We start from the raw sequence: 17,795 nt of genomic DNA, 5'->3' as shown, positions 1-17,795 counted from the left end.
ATTGCTTACAGATATATGGTTTCTACCCAGTGTGAATTGTTTCATGCATTTTAAAGTTATTTTGATGGCTGAATGCTTTCGTACTTTGCTTACATGTGCAGGGTTTCTCTGAAGTATGAATTCTTTCATGAATTTTTATATCACATCTGGCTAGTCAATGCTTTTCAACATTTTTCATATCTATATATACAGTTTCTCATCCGTGTGACTTCTTTCATGTATTTTACAAAATCTCAGTGTAGTGAATGCTTTCCCACGTTGCTTACATGCACAGTCTCTCCCCCTTGTGAGTTCTTTCATGTTTTTTGCAATTACGCACTGTAGTGAATCTTTTACCACATTTCTCACATATATATGGTTTCTCACCAGTGTGACTTCTTTTATGTATTTTACAGTAACTCAGCATAGTGAATGCTTTCCCACATTGATTACATATATAGGGTTTCTCACCTGTGTGGCTTTGTTTATGTCTATGAAATACAGACTTATCAACAAATCCTTTACCACATTTCTCACATATATATGGTTTCTCACCAGTGTGAATTCTTCCATGTATTTTACAATACTTCAGTGTAGTGAATGCTTTTCCACATTTCTCACATACATACCGTTCCTTGGCAGTGTGATTTCTTTCATGCATTTTACAATAACTCAGTGAAGTGAATGCTTTCCCACATTGCTTACATGTATATGGCTTCTCCCCACTGTGCCTTCTTTCATGACTTTTATGATCACTCACTCTAGCAAACGCTTTCCCACATTGCTTACATGTATAGGGCTTCTCCCCAGTGTGACTTCTTTCATGTCTTTTACAATTACTCGCTGTAGTGAATGCTTTTCCACATTTCTCACATGTATATGGCTTCTCACCAGTGTGAATTATTTCATGTATTTTACAATAACTTCGTGTAATGAATGTTTTTCCACATCTTTCACATGTATATGGTTTCTCCCTAGTGTGACTTCTTTCATGTATTTTACAATATCTCCGTGTAGTAAATGCTTTCCCACATTGCTTACATGCATAGGCTTTCTCAGCTGTGTGGGTTTGTTCATGTCTGTAAAATGCAGGCTTATCAGCAAATACAGTTCCACATTGCTCACATACATAGGGTTTCTTTGTTGTTCTTGCATGCTTCTGAAAGGACTGGAAATCCCTGCAGGTTTTTCCATCTTCATTCCAGTTACACAACTTCTCATTAAATCTCACATATTCATGTGGCTTCAGTCCAGTGTGAGGTAAAATGGACAGGTTTAATGACAAATGGGGCTTTTCACAAGCAAGACTTTCAGCTGGCTTTAGAGCAACCTGTTGCATCTCCACCTTCTCATCTGAAGTATAAAGGAATACTTTTCCATGCTGATTCCAAGGTTTATTTTGATTGACTTTCACTACCTCTTTGTTTCTTTAAGGAATAAAAAGAACAAAAATATCAGTCATAATAAAAAAGCCTTGGGGCTGGGGATTTAGCTCAGCAGCACAGCACCTGCCTGGCAAGCGCAAGGTCGTGAGCTTGATTCCTGGTACCGGAAAAAAATAAAAAATAAAAAATAAAAAAGTCTTCACATCAGTATTTTCCCAGGCTGAGTTCTGGCTTGATGCTGACTAAAAAATTTTGAGAATGAAAACCTAAAGGCCCTGAAGGCTTCCTCAAAATGAAATAGCTTTCCATTTCCCAAAGGATCTCATTTATTTGGCAATTTTAAATTGATATATGTTTGCAATACATAAGGTCTATTTTCATTTCAGTCATTGATCCATATGTGTATCATGAACTGATCACTTTTGACACATTTTCCCACTTCTCTTTTCCCTTCTGTCCTTACCCTGGTCATCTTTTCTAACTCCAGCAAATCAGCCTTTCTGTTCTCTATCACTTCTCCTTAATTTTACACTCTAATTTATATTTTTGTATTTAATATAAAAGAAAAAATCATGCAAATTCACTTTCTGTGTCTGACTCATGTCATTTAACATTATGAGATGCAGTCATGTCTACTTATTTTTTATTTGCCAAATATCTATTCTTCTTTATGGAGGAATAGCATATTTTTTTCATTGCTGAATATTTAATAAGCATCTTAGCAATAAATTACTTTTCTAGATACTTTTTTTTTTTTTTTGAGACAGATTTTCATGGGTCATTCATTTTGTCAGGGGGAACATCTTGTCAACCTGCTGGCTCAGTTTATGAGAATGCTGGGATTATAAGAAGGAACCACCATGTTCAGCATATCCCACATTCCCTTTAGACTGTTCTAAGAGGTTAGGTATCATGATTTAGAGAAATTAGCTATTATTAATACTGACACATATGCTATTCTGAGCATGAGTATGCATGTATCACAAAGATAGAGCAATTTTAAATCCTTTCAAAATATACTTTAGCTAATTTTTTTTTTTTTTTTTTTGGTTTTTCTTCGGTACCGGGAACTGAACTCACCACCTTGCACTTGCCAGGCAGGCGCTTTTGCCGCTGAGCTAAACTCCCAGCCCCTCAAAATATACTTTAGGAAGTTTACGTAAATGAAATACAAATGTCTATTTTTACTATTTAAAACATCTCTATGTTATGAAATTGGTTCTAATTTATATTCCTACCAGCAATATATGAGGGTGCCTCCTAAGAATTTTAAATTCCAATTCTCTGGAGTATGTTTTCTATTTATGGAGAGGTTGTTTTTTCTTTCTCTCTTTTTTTTTTTTTTGTCTTCTTGAGACAGGGTCTCACTATGCAGTTCAGGCTGGCCTTGAGCTCACTTTGTAGCTCAGGCTGGTCTTGAACTCGCAACGATCCTCCTGCCTCAGCCTCCCGAGTGCTGGACTTACAGGCATGCACCACCACGCCCAGCACGAGGTCATTTTTTCAAAACATCTATTTTTACATCACTAAGATTCAGCTGCATTTTGAGTATTGCTTCCAGGTTAGCAATTTTTAGATACTGTATGTCATATACATAGATAGGTAGAGAGGTAGATAGAGAGATAGAGAGATAGATAGATAGATAGATAGATAGATAGATAGATAGATAGATACATGATGGATAGATAGATATATATAGATATCTTCAAGATGAGTTCCTGTCAAAGTACAAAATTTACTCTTTTCATATATGCCTACACAAAATTCAAAAATGAATTTTCACATGTTTTCATGATGTTGGTCACAAAAGAATTTTTTATACTGATATAGGAGATAGTGGCTCTTGTTGCATAATACCACTACTAACTTAGTTTCTTGGATTGGAATATTTCTGTATTTAATGATCTAATATAGAAAATCAATCTGTATATATAACTGAAGAATTTTTGTGAGATTAGATAAATTTAACCATGGCTTCATTTGTAGAGTTTCTTTGCTTGTGGTATTTCTGCTCACATGCCAACTCAAGGGATATTAGTTTTACTTATAAATGCAAATTACCTTAGATTTATTGAGGAATTTTTGTATTCTTCTTCAATTGGCTGGTTTTCCCAGGTTGTTCCTAAATTATAACCATAGAAATATAAAAAGTCACTATATCATTCTATAGAAATTAGCAGATAGTAGTTTGATTCATGGTATAATGTAAATAGGCCTGAGGGGCTGGGGATTTAGCTCAGCGGCAAAGCGCCTGCCTGGCAAGTGCAAGGTCGTGAGTTCGGTTCCCGGTACCGGAGAAAAGCCAAAAACAAACAAAATTAAAAAAAAAATGTAAATAGGCCTGAGACACTTCTCAAAATGTTTCCACATTCTATTTAATGAATCACTATCAATGAGCAAGAACCAATGCTGTCTCATTATATACATGAGACTATGGCACTCTTACCTATAGCGGTCATATTCATAAGTGTTTCCCACATCACATCTCTGTAGAGCTTCTTTTGAGAAGGATTCAGCACAGCCCACTCCTCCATGGTGAAGTTCACAGCTACATCCTCCAAGGTCACTGCCTCCTAAATAATCACATATACATTTTCTGAAAGAAGCTTGAGACTCACATCCTGAGATAGGTGAACTCCTCCTGTAAAAGCTGAATTCAAGCCAGTTTCTTCAAATATTAACTTCGTGCCTTGGTCACCAAGTATATGCACATATTTTCACACCGCAATTCTGATGCTAGAATTTAACTCATTCCTATAGTAACAGCAGAATAGTAGAACTGATTGCCCAGCAGGGTCACAGAAATTTTGTGTGTGATTAATCCAAAGTTTGACCAGAGTGGTGCAGCTATTTATAATTAAAAAAAAAAAAAAATCAAACCAACACAAAGGAAAATAACAGGAGACCATTTTTTAGTTTTTCAAACAGTATTATACTGTTCTCCTAATTTGGCTGCTCGGGAAAATCTGATTACTACAGCAAAACAAGAAACAATCTGGTGAGTGTCATGTTCTACAGAGGTTTATATGAAGAGTTGAACAAATGAGTCTGCACATTCTACTTCTGTTAGAAAGAGACAACATCTGCATTACCCAAAGGTAACTGAAGATAAAATGTATTGAAAAGGCACAGAATCTACTAGATTATCCAAAGGCCAAGGCTAAGCCTTGGGTCCTTTTAACATGCTCAATACACATACCTTGATATGTATTTGGGGAAATTTATGTAATACAAAGTCAAATTCATAATAATACACTAAATACCTCATGTACTCTTTGAGCACCTTATATTGTAAAACACTGGTTGTTTACCCATGGTATACTGTTTTTAACAGACCAGAGTTGTTACTGCTATCCACCACTGATACAGGAAAATAGAAACTCCCAATCTGAACTACAGTATCTGGGACAAGTTTGTGTTCTGTAAAACTGAAGAATGAATTCTAGGAACAAAGGAAGTTAAGAGTGGAATATATTTATTGAGGGAAAGAAAGCTTCTGTCCAAGAGAGGGACAGAAGGGGGCCCGAGTGGGTTGCCCCAAGACTCTGTCTTTCCTAGGGACTTTTATAGAGCAAAACCACAGGTGAAGCAGGTCCAAGGTAGAGGAAAAATGGGAAATTACAAGGTGGGCATGAGGTGGGACAAAACTATGGTCAGCCAATAAGATTACAAGTATAATTGTTCAGATAAAATTGACTAAATTGGGATCAAATGGGGAAAGGAGTCACAGTAGCAAGCAGATAAAAATACAGAACAGGGGCTTTTCCCGTAGGGGGTTGGGCTAGTGACTCTTCCTGGCTTTTTCAAGGTAGTTGCTACCTGTTTAGCATATCAATCCCTGAGGTCCATCCCTAGGGAGGTATGTGGGTGCATTTGTTTAGTCTTTTGTCTTGAGGTCTGGCCCCAGCAAATACATGTCCATTTGCAAGGTATCTTGTCTTTCATGTTGGATCCTTGCAGGGCCTGGCCCTGTCTAACTGCCTATAGTATTTCTAACTCAGCTACCTGCAACACCACCATGAGGAAGTATTGTATCAGGCACCACCACTTGTGTGAAAAATGAGTAAGTTTCAAAATTAACAGTGAGTTTTGCACTAAACTTTTATTTTTCTCTTTATTACAGAAAACTTAACTTAGGCCCTCATGCCTATTAGACAAGTTAGTTTAGAGTGGAGGTACAACCTGAAATATTTACTGCTATTGAAAAAAAGCCTTGCTCAGTTAGCCAAGTGAGGGCTGGTGATATAATACTCCTGTCAAACCTGCCCAAGTAGCTGGCATCAGTGGTGTGTACCATGCCTCCATGATGTTTATTTACCACAAGCACTGAAATCTTGGTAAATCATGGTGACTGAAGAACCCAAATTTTAAACAAGCAAGGTGGCATATGTTTGTGTTCCCAACAGTCGAGGAGGTAGAGACTATCAAAATTTTTCTGCAGCTTGGGCAACTTAGTAAGATCTGGTCTCAAAAAATTTTTAAAAAGGGGGGGCTGGGGATTTAGCTCAGCGGCACAGCACCTGCCTGGCAGACACAAGGTAGTGAGTTCTATTCCTGGTACCTGGAAAACAAAACACACACCAAAAAAATTCTTCCAAAAAAAAAAAAGAAAAAGAAAACATTTGGGAGGATGTAGCTTGGGGCAAAATTCCTGAGTTCCATCCCAGTACAATGAAAAAAATCAAACACATCCCGAAATCATTTGTATCCATGAGAAATCCCCTCCCATTCTACATCAGTGGTGATGTCCTCCCTATTTTTTTCTCCCACCCTCCCCCACTGTTCACCCTATTTTTAGACCTACAACACCAGTTTTCTATTTTTTTTGTTTTGTTTGGCTTTTTTTCTGGTACCGGGTCGAACTCACGGCCTTACTCTTACCAGGCAGGCGCTGTGCCCCTGAGCTAAATCCCCAGCCCCTAACACCAGTTTTCTAATTTTTAATTCTGCCTCAAAAATGATTAGATGAGCCCATCAGTACCCACAGAAGATACATTTATCTATTATTAAGTTCTCCTTTCTTTAAGCTTGTCACCTTAGACCCAATCTCAGACCAAGTCAGCACATCATTCCTTTATTGTCACACTAAGCACTGTCTGACTTCTTGAAATCTTTACTGTCCTATTTCCTAATTTTTACCATCCTCCAAAATCCCTTGCTCTCTTATTTCCCTTTTACAACCCTTTCTTGTTGCCTGTTCTGAAAACCCTTTTATTTATTCGGATGCCTGCAGACCTTAACTGTGGGAACTTAACCCTATTTCAGTTCTTGTTTTACATAAACATGTCATTCAGTGTTTCAATTTTTAAAACAATGTCTAGAAACTGTCCATAGACTACAAGGCAATTATGTAAGAGATGTTGTCCCTTAAGAGATGATGTCCCTTTCCAATTGTACCAGTAGCACAAATACACATCCCTGTCGAAGCCTCAGTTCAATGCCTATCTCAGTGAGGGTTTAACAGACAGCCCCTTCAGAAAGTTCTCATTAACAGGAACACCTTCTCCTCCCTTGGTAATATGTTACCATCCCCTCCATATTTCTCAATCTAAGTTCTAGGGAAAGCCTCAATTTCATAGTCTATATGTAAAGAATACTTTATTTAGTTAGCTTATGCATAAAGCAACTAACTAAAGAAGAGCCTGACAAAGAGTTAGGAAATTAGCCTATTGCCTAAGAATTAAAATGACAATAGCCAACTACCTAGAAATTTGACCCAAGAGTGAACTTGCTGCCGAAGGAATGCAGCCACCTCTCTACTAAAAGGAGTGGCAGCCACTCTCTACTAAGTGTCTGAGCTGCCAGAAATTTAAAACAAAATCCAGTGTTTCTCTGGGGTTGGGAAGTTAGCTCAGCGGCAAAGCGCCTGTCTGGCAAGCGCAAGGTCGTGAGTTCGGTTCCCGGTACCGGAGAAAAACAAAAAAAAACAAAACAACAAAAAAAAATCCAGTGTTTCTCTAAACACCCAGTTTTAACAGTGCATTCTGAGAAAATGGGTTGGAGAGCCTGAGTTCAAAGTGGTTCTTCTAAATCTGTAGAGCCTTCTGTGATAGGTGCCCACTAAATAACTAAGCATTTATTGTGCTCTCTTTATCTACAATTAACTCTAGATTGACTGGCCACAGGGACATTCACTCCAGACACTTCGGAAATCAGTCAGCTATTATTCTTATTTCCAGTAACATCTCTCCTAGGCAGCCTTCTTTTTTTGTTTTGTTTTTTGGGTATTTTTTTTGGTACCAGGAATCGAACTCAGGACCTTGCACTTGCCAGGCATGTGCTTGTGCCGCTGAGCTATATCCCCGGTCCCTAACATCCGTCTTATGGTTTGTAACTTCATTTCTCATTGTTATGGGACCACCAGGTATTTTCGTGCAGTGACACAATTGCAAACAGAGATCTCAGGTAAAAAATTAAAGTGATGATTTTTTAAATGCTGTGTATGGAACCGGGGTTTCCCCTAAAGCCCCTGCTCTCTTCAGACTGCTGTAGATACATTTGTGGCAGGGGCTGACCAAGAAGGTGTTCTGGGCTGGCAGTGTCCGAGTTGGGACTGTATGCTGGGAGCGCAGCACTGTCCCTGCGTAAGCAATGGGAAAAAATGCTTCAAAGGATGATGTAGAATCAAAGATTAAGATGACCTTAGTGTCTGGAGCTAAGCAGGGTGGCTGTAGATTGCCATAGCTGTTTCCAACCGCTTCCATCCAGAAAGTACCAGATTCCATCCCATCCCAAGCCCCTGTCCAACAAAGTTACCATTGCGTGGGTTGATGGTCTCCTAGGATCCTTGGAACGCAGCTCACGCCCAGTGGAAATTACAGAAAACGGTGGTCCCGTCAGGGAGGGTGGTCAGCAACACACTCAAAAGTCTGCACTGTGGCGCTATCCCACCAGGAGAGCCCTCCTCCCTCAGCGAGCCTGATTGGGTAGTTCAGAGAGCCCGCCTTCATTGCTGATTGGCTCCTGTTCCTTTGCCACTTAGCTCAACTAAGCCATCAAGACAAACAAACCTCTGCCATCAGGGGTTGGGTTGAGCTCAAATGACAGCTTGTAACCCAGGAAGTTCTGGACCAGTCTCTCCCCCGTGTATCAATCTCACCTCGCCTGAGGAATACTCTCTATGGGCTGCACTCCTGGGTTTTCTTTTTTTTTTTTAATTTTTTTTTTTTGTTTGTTTTATTCCGGTATCAGGAATCGAACTCACGACCTTGCGCTTACCAGGAAGGCGCTGTGCCGCTGAGCTAAATCCCCAGCCCCTCTCCTGGGTTTTCAAAGCTCCTATGGTTTCCTTAATGGACTCAGTAGACTCTTCCTGAAAAATGGGTGACAAATGTGCTCACAAGGTTCCAGGGTCAGTGTCCTATGGAAAACTCACTCCCCTGATGTCACAAAACATCATAAGTCCAGGCCAGGCCAGAATAGATTAGAATACAGTGAGGGCCTGCTGTTGGGAATGAGGCAGTGGGTTCATTGCTACGATTTTCACACCGTCTCTCATTCTACCCATTTTCTTTCATGAACATGTATATATGGCTCCTAAAAGGAACGTAATTATTGTGTAAATGAAGAAATTAGAGCTGCATGATAGCAATATTTGCAAAAAGTGAATATGACAGAAAAGCAAACACTTCAGCTCCCTCAGAGAAGCTTCATACTTTATCGAGGGTCATGTGAAATATCTGACTTCTGAAGATAAACCTATTTTCCCGTGTGAAACCAGAAAGACTGCTGAAACAGCCCCACATTTGATTCACTTGAGCACTGTCTTGCTATGAGGCTGGGATTCGAGAAGACTTTAGGCTCATAGGAAATAAATAGTATCAAAGAATGTAACTTCAAAACAATTTTTTCAGTGCAAAGCATAATTTTTATTTGCCACAGGTTGAATCATGTAAAATACACAGAAAAAAAATCAATATTCAAAATTGTAAAACTAGAATAAAGTATCACTAATAAATATTAAAATGTATATAAATGGTTGATAAATAATAAATCATTATTGATGCAGTTTTTTCAAACTATTCGCCAGTTTAATGGAATTCCAAACTATATCCAAGCAGTTTATTCTCTTTCTTCCTTCCTTTCTTCTTTCCTACCTCCCTTCCTTTGTCACTTCCTCCCTTTCCTCCTAGTTTTCTAGCTTTCTTCCTGTAGAATGAGTTTTTGTGAAATTCATGTCAAGGTAAATGAGGCAGAGTAATGAAATATCATTTACAGTAAATTGTTAGAGGACATTCAAACTTTGATTTGAAAACATTTTCATCTGATAATATTAAACATTAAATGAGCTACTATTACAGGACTGCATATAGAATAATGAGGTAAATTAGGAAGTCTAAACTACATTGAACCACCTCTAAAATAATTCACCACTTCCCCATGGAACCACCCTAGGGAACACAGCTTTACTATGTGCACCTCTGGGGGACAGTTAACTCTAAATTATGAGTTTCCAGTTTGTGACATTGTGTTATTTAAGTGGAACATGAATTAAGGATATACATATCAAACAATACACTTTCAAGCAATGCTTGGATGAAATAATTAATGAAGGAGGAATTCAATAGCATCTCCAAGATGAAAAGTAAAACAGTATGAAAACTATTCGTATACAGTAGAAAGAATTAGTGAGAATAAGACGCTTGTAGTGATGAACATCTGCATTCCACAGTGACAAGCACTCCAGTGCAACATCTGTGTTCACCCGTCAGTGACCAAGAAAAGGAAAAGTACGCTGAAATTTTATAGAAGGAAGAATTCAGATATTATTAATATGTAACAGAGAAGAGATGAATAAAATGTAAAATGATGTATAATAATTTACAGAGTACTCTAATCTCCACATCCTTTAAAAATTGAAATTGTGTACTTTTCAGCAAAGTGGATAGAACAGGAGGACACCATGTTAAATGTATTTTCAATTTCTTCTCTACTGCCCAGCAGTGTAGTGGGTTTTCAGTGATATATAATGTCCTCTTTGGTGCCCCACTTCTTCTAAAACACATAATACTATTTTTCTTTTCCTGAAGTCGGCACAATTTTTGGCATACTTTGTACATTTTGTGTATGTATTATTTTGTAATATATAAATATGTAAAACATAATAAATAATGTATACTGTAGTATACATTACATAATGAATGATTTTATATATTTTATATGTGTGTGCTTTTATATATAGAATACTATAATAAAAATTTTGCAGGGAGGTTTGTGTCTGGGCTCACGCCGATGTCACCTCACTGTGTCTCCTGCACAGTAGTACACAGCTGTCTTCTCGACGTTCAGGGTGGTCATTTGCAGAAACATTGTGCTTTTGGAGTCATCCCTGGAGATGGTGATTCCCACTTTCACAAAGCGTAATCTGTTGTGTGACTATTAGCCTTGTTTCTAATAAGACCAACCTACTCTAGGCCCTTCAGTGGAGCCTGGCAGACCCAGTTCTTCTGCTGACCACTGAAGGTGAATCCAGAGACAGCGCAGGAGACTCTCAGGAACCCCCCAGACTGCACCAAGCTTCCCGCCAGACTCCATCAGATGTACCTCAGCGCGGGACACCTGCAAACTCAGAGACATCTTGCTCAGAAATCTGTCACACATGTCCACTGTTCATCCCTCTCCAGCCCACATAAATAATAGTCTCTTGTTCTATATTAATTACCTTTGAAGAAAACTGTTTTTTCTTTTGGCAAATACAAACTAACAGTTGTTATTCATAAATGGTCCATACAAACATTATTTTTATTTTAAAGAGAATTTAAAAATATAACAACGGTACTGGAGAAAAACAAACAAACAAACAAACAAACAAAAAATAACAAAATAGCAACAACATAGACAAAAGTGAAACAACACAAAAATAATAAAAATGATACAGGATTTCAAAGCAAAATAATAGGAATTAACAGTGGTTGTTATATTCATACAGTCTGAACTCATTACATATTGTTATCTTCAATGAAGTTGCTCAGATTACCAGAGGTAAGAATGCAAGATTGATCAAACCATTAAAGAGAATAAAAAATAATAAAAAACCCATTAAAACAATACAAAGCTTCCCTGAACAAGATGGTAGGAATTCACTAATGGTTGTTATATTACATATTGTTGTCTTCAAATTAATTATTCAGATTACCAAAAAAAAATTAAGCATGAACTATTCCTTTCAAAAAACCAGTACATATAAGCAGCATAATTATCCCAGATATATATATTTTTTCCCATCCTTTCTTTCTTTTTCTCCTTTACCTCATCCCAGTTATTCTTTCCATTTCAGCAATTTCTTTCCCTTTTACAATATCTATTGTACCTTTGATACAGCAAGCAAGTTCACCAAGAACAGCATCCACAAGACACCATGAGAGCAGGAACAAACAAAGATTTATTGAGCTGTCTGACAGTCAGTCTCTAACCAGGAGCCAGAGAAGATGTCCGCCCAGATCCATGTCTCACTTTCGGTTTAAGTACATTTTAGGTTTCCATAGAAACCAATACCTCATTTTTGGGAATCTTACAAGAATGTCACACAATTATTACAGTTTACTTCTCCCAGAAGTTGTCACACAGGCAGATTCCAGATGACCACTGCAGTTTAACTTTAAGCCTACTTTGCAATTTGTCCTGTTTGTTCTGTTCCTGTTTTATGACTCTGGTTTCCTTTAAGTGGGTTGATGACTAACCAGGGGAAAGGAGCGAAGAGTGGAGGTCAACTAGAGTTTAAGTGAACTTTAAATGACTTCTCTTAATATGGAGTTAAAAACATAAAAATGGAGTCTCTCTTCCCCTATCATTCCCCCCTGAAGGACATATTTTCCTTTGTCAGGACACATATAGTCCTTTACAAACTGAGGATCTGGTCTCCACTCTATAATTGGTGTTATAATTAGTGTTCTCCCTTAGAACCATTGTCTGTGCTTGGTTTACACTGCTTTGGATCCTATTTTTAACCCAATTATGCACTGCCCAAAAATAAGGACCACCACAACAACCACCAGGGGCCCTGTGACCCCAGCAATAAGGGAGGTTAATCTTGGGCCCTAGTTGAAGAGACCTTCATACCACCCTGGTGGCTGTAATATACCTTTCTCTTTTCTTTCACTTCTCTATCCAAGTGGTCAAGCGTTTCTATGATGACTCCTGAGTTGTTTGCATAAAAACAGGATTTTTTTCATAAGGGCAGCATATAGCCCTGCAAGTTCCATAAAGAGTATATTGAGTCCTCTCCTATTCAGTATGCTACTTTTGCTAAGAAAGCTGGTCATGTAACTGCCTGACCACACTGTGAACTCATTTCATATTTTCCTCCCATTATTTGTGGGTACCTATAGAGTCCCCACTTATTAAGTCTATGTCATCATTATCCCCTCTAATTGCCTTTTTCTGAACCTCACATATGGGGAAAGGGTGAGGCTCAGGATTGGCTTTGTCTCACAACCGGTGGGAGTTCCAAAATTTACATATGGGGATTATAAATATAACATCTTGTTGGTCACATGGAAGATGCAGTGAGGCCAGCTCAGCTCACTGAAGGTGAATAAAGTTCACTTGGGGGTGAAAAATGCTGTAGTCATAAAGGTGCTCCCCAGTTCAAGAGACCTTATCTCTTGTAGTCCTCCTAAGATGGGCAAAATGGAGGAGGCCTCCCAAACATGATCTCAAACAGAGTGAGCCCGATCTGGCACAGGGTGCATGGGGACCTCAGCAAAGCCACCAGAAGCATAGTCACCCAGTTTGCTCCAGTCTCTTGGCACAGTTTGGCTAGGATAGACTTCAAAGTCCAATTCTGTCTCTCTACCTGATCAGAAATCTGTGGTTGGTAGGTGGTGTGTAGCTTCCATTTTATCCCTAAGGCTGTGGAAAGGCTCTGAACCACTTGACCTATGAAAGTGGGCCCATTATCTGAACATACTATCATGGAGAGCCTGTACCAGGAAATAACTAGCTCCATCAGAGCTTTTACCACCTCACTAGACATCTCAGTTCTTGTGGGGATGGTGTCCAACCAGCCCAAATAGGTGCAAATGAGGACCAACAAATACTTCTTGTTCCCAAGGGTGGGTTTGCTTTCTGTGAAATCCACCTCAACGTCCTCAAAGGGAAGTGTTCCTTATCTGAGGACTCCGGGTGGTTTCTGTGGGCCAGAAACTGGATTGTTGTGAGTGCAAGCTGTGCATCTGCTTCGCCACAGGAGTGCATAAGGTCCAAAGTCTAGAGATATAGAAGTGATGGCCAAGCAGCCCTGCCATGGCTATCTTTTCCAAGTGAGTAAGGCGATGCAGTTCCTGGATCACAAAATGTCCTACAGTATCAGGAAGGAACACCTTTCCTCCTGGCCAAACTTGTCATCCATTTTGTCCTGTAGCTCCCTCTGTTGTCACCCATTTCACTTCTGCTTCTAAATACTTGCACCGTTTGAGGAGTGGAGCCACTAGAGCATGGGCTATGTATATGTGCTGCCGAAGCGAGCACTAGAGCATGGGCTATGGGGTGTGAGTCTCCAACAGCAGCTTGTTTGGCTGCTAGATCTGCTGCTCAGTTTCCCTGGGCCTCTAGAAAATTGTCTTCCTGATGGCCCAAACAGTGGATCATGGCTACCTTGGCTGGTAGCAAAACAGCCTGTAACAAGTTCAGTATCTCTTGAGAGTTCTTAATGTTCTTTCCCACCTGTAGTCAGGAGGCCCCTCTCCCGGTAGATGGTACCATGTACATGTAAAGTAGCAAAGACATATCGGGCTTACTTTTCCCTATTTCCAAAGCCCAAGTAAATGCCATTAGTTTGGCTTTTTGTGCTAACATTCCAGAAGGTAAAGCCTCAGACCAGACAGTCTGCTCAAGGGGGGCAACTGTTGCTCCCACCCTCCAAACCCCATTGATTACCATGCTGCTGCTGTCCAAGAACAGTGTCAGGTCAGGGTTCTGGAGGAGTGTGTCCTATAGGTTTGGTCTGGCCGAGTGCGTTACCTCGACTAGTTGCACATAGACATGCTCAGGTGGCTCCAGTAAAAGGGAGACAGAGTTGAGGGGCCGTCAGGTCCCCTTCGTAAGTACATTTTTGTCCCCCACTCTAGACCCTCTCGTTCAAAAGGGAACAGCTCCTGGGATGCAACAGACAAAAGAATACAGAAAAAAAATCTTTTAAATCCAACACAATATACAAAGTCAGAGTAGGGGGAGTTGACTAAGCAAGGAATAGGGGTTCGGTACAGTAGGGTGAAGGGTTATAACCAGGGAATTCATTGCCCGCAAGCCCTGTAGTGGGTAACACCTGTCTGTCCCAGGCTTGGGAAGCAGAAAAAATGAGTATTTTAAGGAGACTGACATTTTTCAGAAGGCTAGGGCCATACTGGTTATCTCTTTAGCCCATTTATTTTTTAATTTTTGGTCTCCAAACCTCAGTTGCTGAAGTTGTTATAGCTTTAAGAATTATGGAATCTATATCAATTAAATAAAGCTAAGTGATTCATAATTCACAAATTATAAGGAACTAACCCTCATAACATTTTCACTGAAGTCAGTTTGTACAAAATACCGATAATGTAATCTAACAGCGATTGTTTATGTTGGTTAAGGCACTATATTTTACCATACCAGAAGTTAAAATGAAAAACAAATTCAAGGTGTTGTTATTAATATATTTAAACTGAAAGAATATACTTTGGTCATGTGAGTATTGTAGGATTTTTTAGAAAGGAAATATATTTAGAATTATATTTCAGTGAAAATATTGATTTTATTTAGTGGTTGCATAAATACATCCAATGTCTGTCCATTGTAACAGCTGTGGAGTTTTACTTAATTTAAAACAAATATCAGTACACAATATATGCACAGATTATGTTGTCATATTTGCACATGCATACAACAAATATTTTTTTTTATTTTAAAGATAAAAGGAGGGAAACATTAACAGACATACAACATTTTACAACATATCACAAGCACAATACAGACAATACAGAGTTACAAACAAAGTGGTAGGGATTTAACAATGGTGGTTGTATTACATATTGATATCTTCAAAGTGGCTTCTCGTGAAAACAGATATAGACATGCAATACTGGTCAACCAAAGACTCATTGACAGTTTCTTTCAGCATAGAAATAGAAGACAGAAGAACAACCATGTTATCTATCCTGTATATACATGCATACAAAATTTCTCCTTCTTTCCCTTCTCTTTTCCCACCTCCCAGAAGCCCTTTACTCTTCAGTGGTTTCCTATCATTTCACAGTGTCTATCATACCTCCGAGTTTAAATTAACTCTTTCAAGTTTTACACTAGTGACACAATGCGGTGCTTGCACATGACATACAACAAATATTAATCATTTTTACTCTACTATATCCATTTATCTCTCTTCACATTTATCCCCTTTTTCTTCTATTATTTTCTCCCTTCTACTTTCATGTCTTTTTATTATTCTAAAGTGCATTTTGTTAAATGATAATTAATGTCTTGTCTATTTTCAAATTGTTATTTCTCATTTACATGTTTTCATTGGTGAAGTGTATGTGTGTTAAGATTTTTATTCATTTTAATCATTGTTTATTGTTTTTTTTCTTTCATTTAGCTAGCCACAGTACAACTTGAAGAAATTTGTCTCATATACACAGTTAATAAATATTTTGTAGAAGTTTGTAATTTGACTTTCCATTCTATTCACTTAGTTATTCAGGTTGGGATGGTTTTGGTGGGTATTTCATAATCACATGAATTTTAGGATTTTTTGTATTTCAGTGGAAGATGACTTTACTATGTTTATAGTTAATGCATGGCATGTGTAGTTCCTTTTGGTTTGTGTTGTAGTTTCTAACATGAGTGTCACTCAATGTCCTGATGAAAGATTGGTCCTCAGCATGCTGCGACAGTGGGAGATTGTGACTTTTGTGGCATGAAGATCAGTGGAAGGAATTTAGATCATTGTCAGTGTGCCCTCTAAGGGGAAAATAAAACCACAGCCTAAAACTAATATGGCTGTACAAGTATGCACACACAATATTCTAAAGTGCTGAGCCAAAGAAAGACTTCCACTTTATAAAATTAATTTATTTCAGGTATTTATTACAGCTATATGCTAACTGAATTATCTATCTATCTATATAATTTATCCAAATTTTCACTCAGAAACAAAATGTCTTTTCAACTCATTTCTTTTTTTTTATTAACTTTTATCTTGTATTTAACAGTTGACAGGGCTGGGGATTTAGCTCAGCGGCAAAAGCGCCTGCCTGGCAAGCGCAAGGTCGTGAGTTCGCTTCCCGGTACCGGAGAAAAACTAAAAAAAATTAAAAAAAAAAAAAATTAAAAAAAAAACAATTGACATATGGAAATTTTAGTGATTTTTTTTTAAGGTTAATTTACATTCATTTTCCTGAATTTCTTTCATAAATGTTATATTTATGGAGTTTTTTGTCTGCTTGTTTTTGCTTTTTTTTGTTTGTTTGTTTGTTTGTTTTTTTTTTCTGGTACCAGGAATCGAATTCACGACCTTGCGCTTGCCAGGCAGGCACTGTGCCGCTGCGCTAAATCCCCAACCTGTTTGCTTGTTTTATAAAATCATTTATTTTCTTAACACTTGGAGAGAGAAGAGAGTACATTGTGAGAATAATGAAACTCTTCTATTGGGTTCATACTGTATATGATAATAATAGCAATAAGTAAAAGACAATGGAGCTATATTTGGATATTTCATTTTTACCAGAATTTATTATTCAGCTAATGTAGTATGGTATCACTTAACAAGCTTTTAATTCTTTTCCTTTCCTTCCTTTCCCCATTCCCCTCTCTAGTTCTTCTTCCCATTTGAAAATTTTCTTCCTATTTGACAATATCTATTATATATTTTGGTCCTCATTTACACTTTCACTTTCTCACACTAGAGGAAAAAATGTGGTATTTACACCTTTGTGTCTGACTTATTTCACTGAATAGTATATTCTCAAGGTGCATTCACTTATCAGAAATGTCTCAGGATTTTCCTTCTTTATGCTGAGTAGTACTCCATTATATATTAAAAAAACCATCTTCTTTATCCATTCATCAGTTTATGGGCATTTAGACTACTTCCAAGATTTAGCTTTAGCTATGCTGCTATAAACATGGGTATGTATATGTCACTGTGGTATGATGCATTTAATACTTTTAGGAGGATACCAAGGAGAGGAATCGCTGAGTCAAATGGAGCCTCCAGTCGTGGATTTTTGAGGGATCTCCACACTGATTTCCACAGGGATTTCACCAGTCTGCACTCCCACCAACAGTGGAGTAAGGTTGTTTACTCCCCAGAGCTTTGCCAGCATTGGTCATTGGTTGACTTATTGAAAAGAGACTTTCTTTCTGGAGTGACATGGAATCTCAGTGTTGTTTTAATTTGTATCTCTCAAATGACCAGTGATACTGAATATTTTTTCATATATTCTAATTCTTCTAATA

At 38.2% G+C, this 17,795-nt stretch overlaps 1 protein-coding gene across 1 annotated transcript; it reads right to left on the bottom strand.

Annotated features, from left to right (window-relative positions):
* Positions 1-262: 262 nt before the first annotated feature.
* LOC102010745 (zinc finger protein 20-like) lies at positions 263-3,898 on the bottom strand. The gene is made up of 3 exons (XM_005413507.1): positions 3,811-3,898; positions 3,426-3,486; positions 263-1,406 (listed from the first exon to the last, which is right to left on the bottom strand). The coding sequence occupies exons 1-3, from the start codon at positions 3,896-3,898 to the stop codon at positions 263-265; spliced, it is 1,293 nt and encodes a 430-aa protein (XP_005413564.1).
* Positions 3,899-17,795: the final 13,897 nt, after the last annotated feature.

This window comes from Chinchilla lanigera, unplaced genomic scaffold (genome assembly GCF_000276665.1).
Source record: "Chinchilla lanigera isolate Chin_1 unplaced genomic scaffold, ChiLan1.0 scaffold00168, whole genome shotgun sequence".
NCBI lineage: Eukaryota > Metazoa > Chordata > Mammalia > Rodentia > Chinchillidae > Chinchilla > Chinchilla lanigera.
The sequence above is the reverse complement of the archived record's forward strand: the minus strand, read 5'-3'. Positions and strand labels throughout refer to the sequence as shown.

Excerpts from the sequence above, each read along its gene's own strand:
- LOC102010745 (XM_005413507.1), bottom strand. The coding sequence starts at position 3,898 with ATGGAGGAGTGGGCTGTGCTGAATCCTTCTCAAAAGAAGCTCTACAGA. Across the intron at positions 3,487-3,810 it reads TATGAATATGACCGCTATAG|GAACAACCTGGGAAAACCAG; the intron begins GTAAGAGTGCCA and ends GTTATAATTTAG. Across the intron at positions 1,407-3,425 it reads AATTCCTCAATAAATCTAAG|AAACAAAGAGGTAGTGAAAG; the intron begins GTAATTTGCATT and ends TATTCCTTAAAG.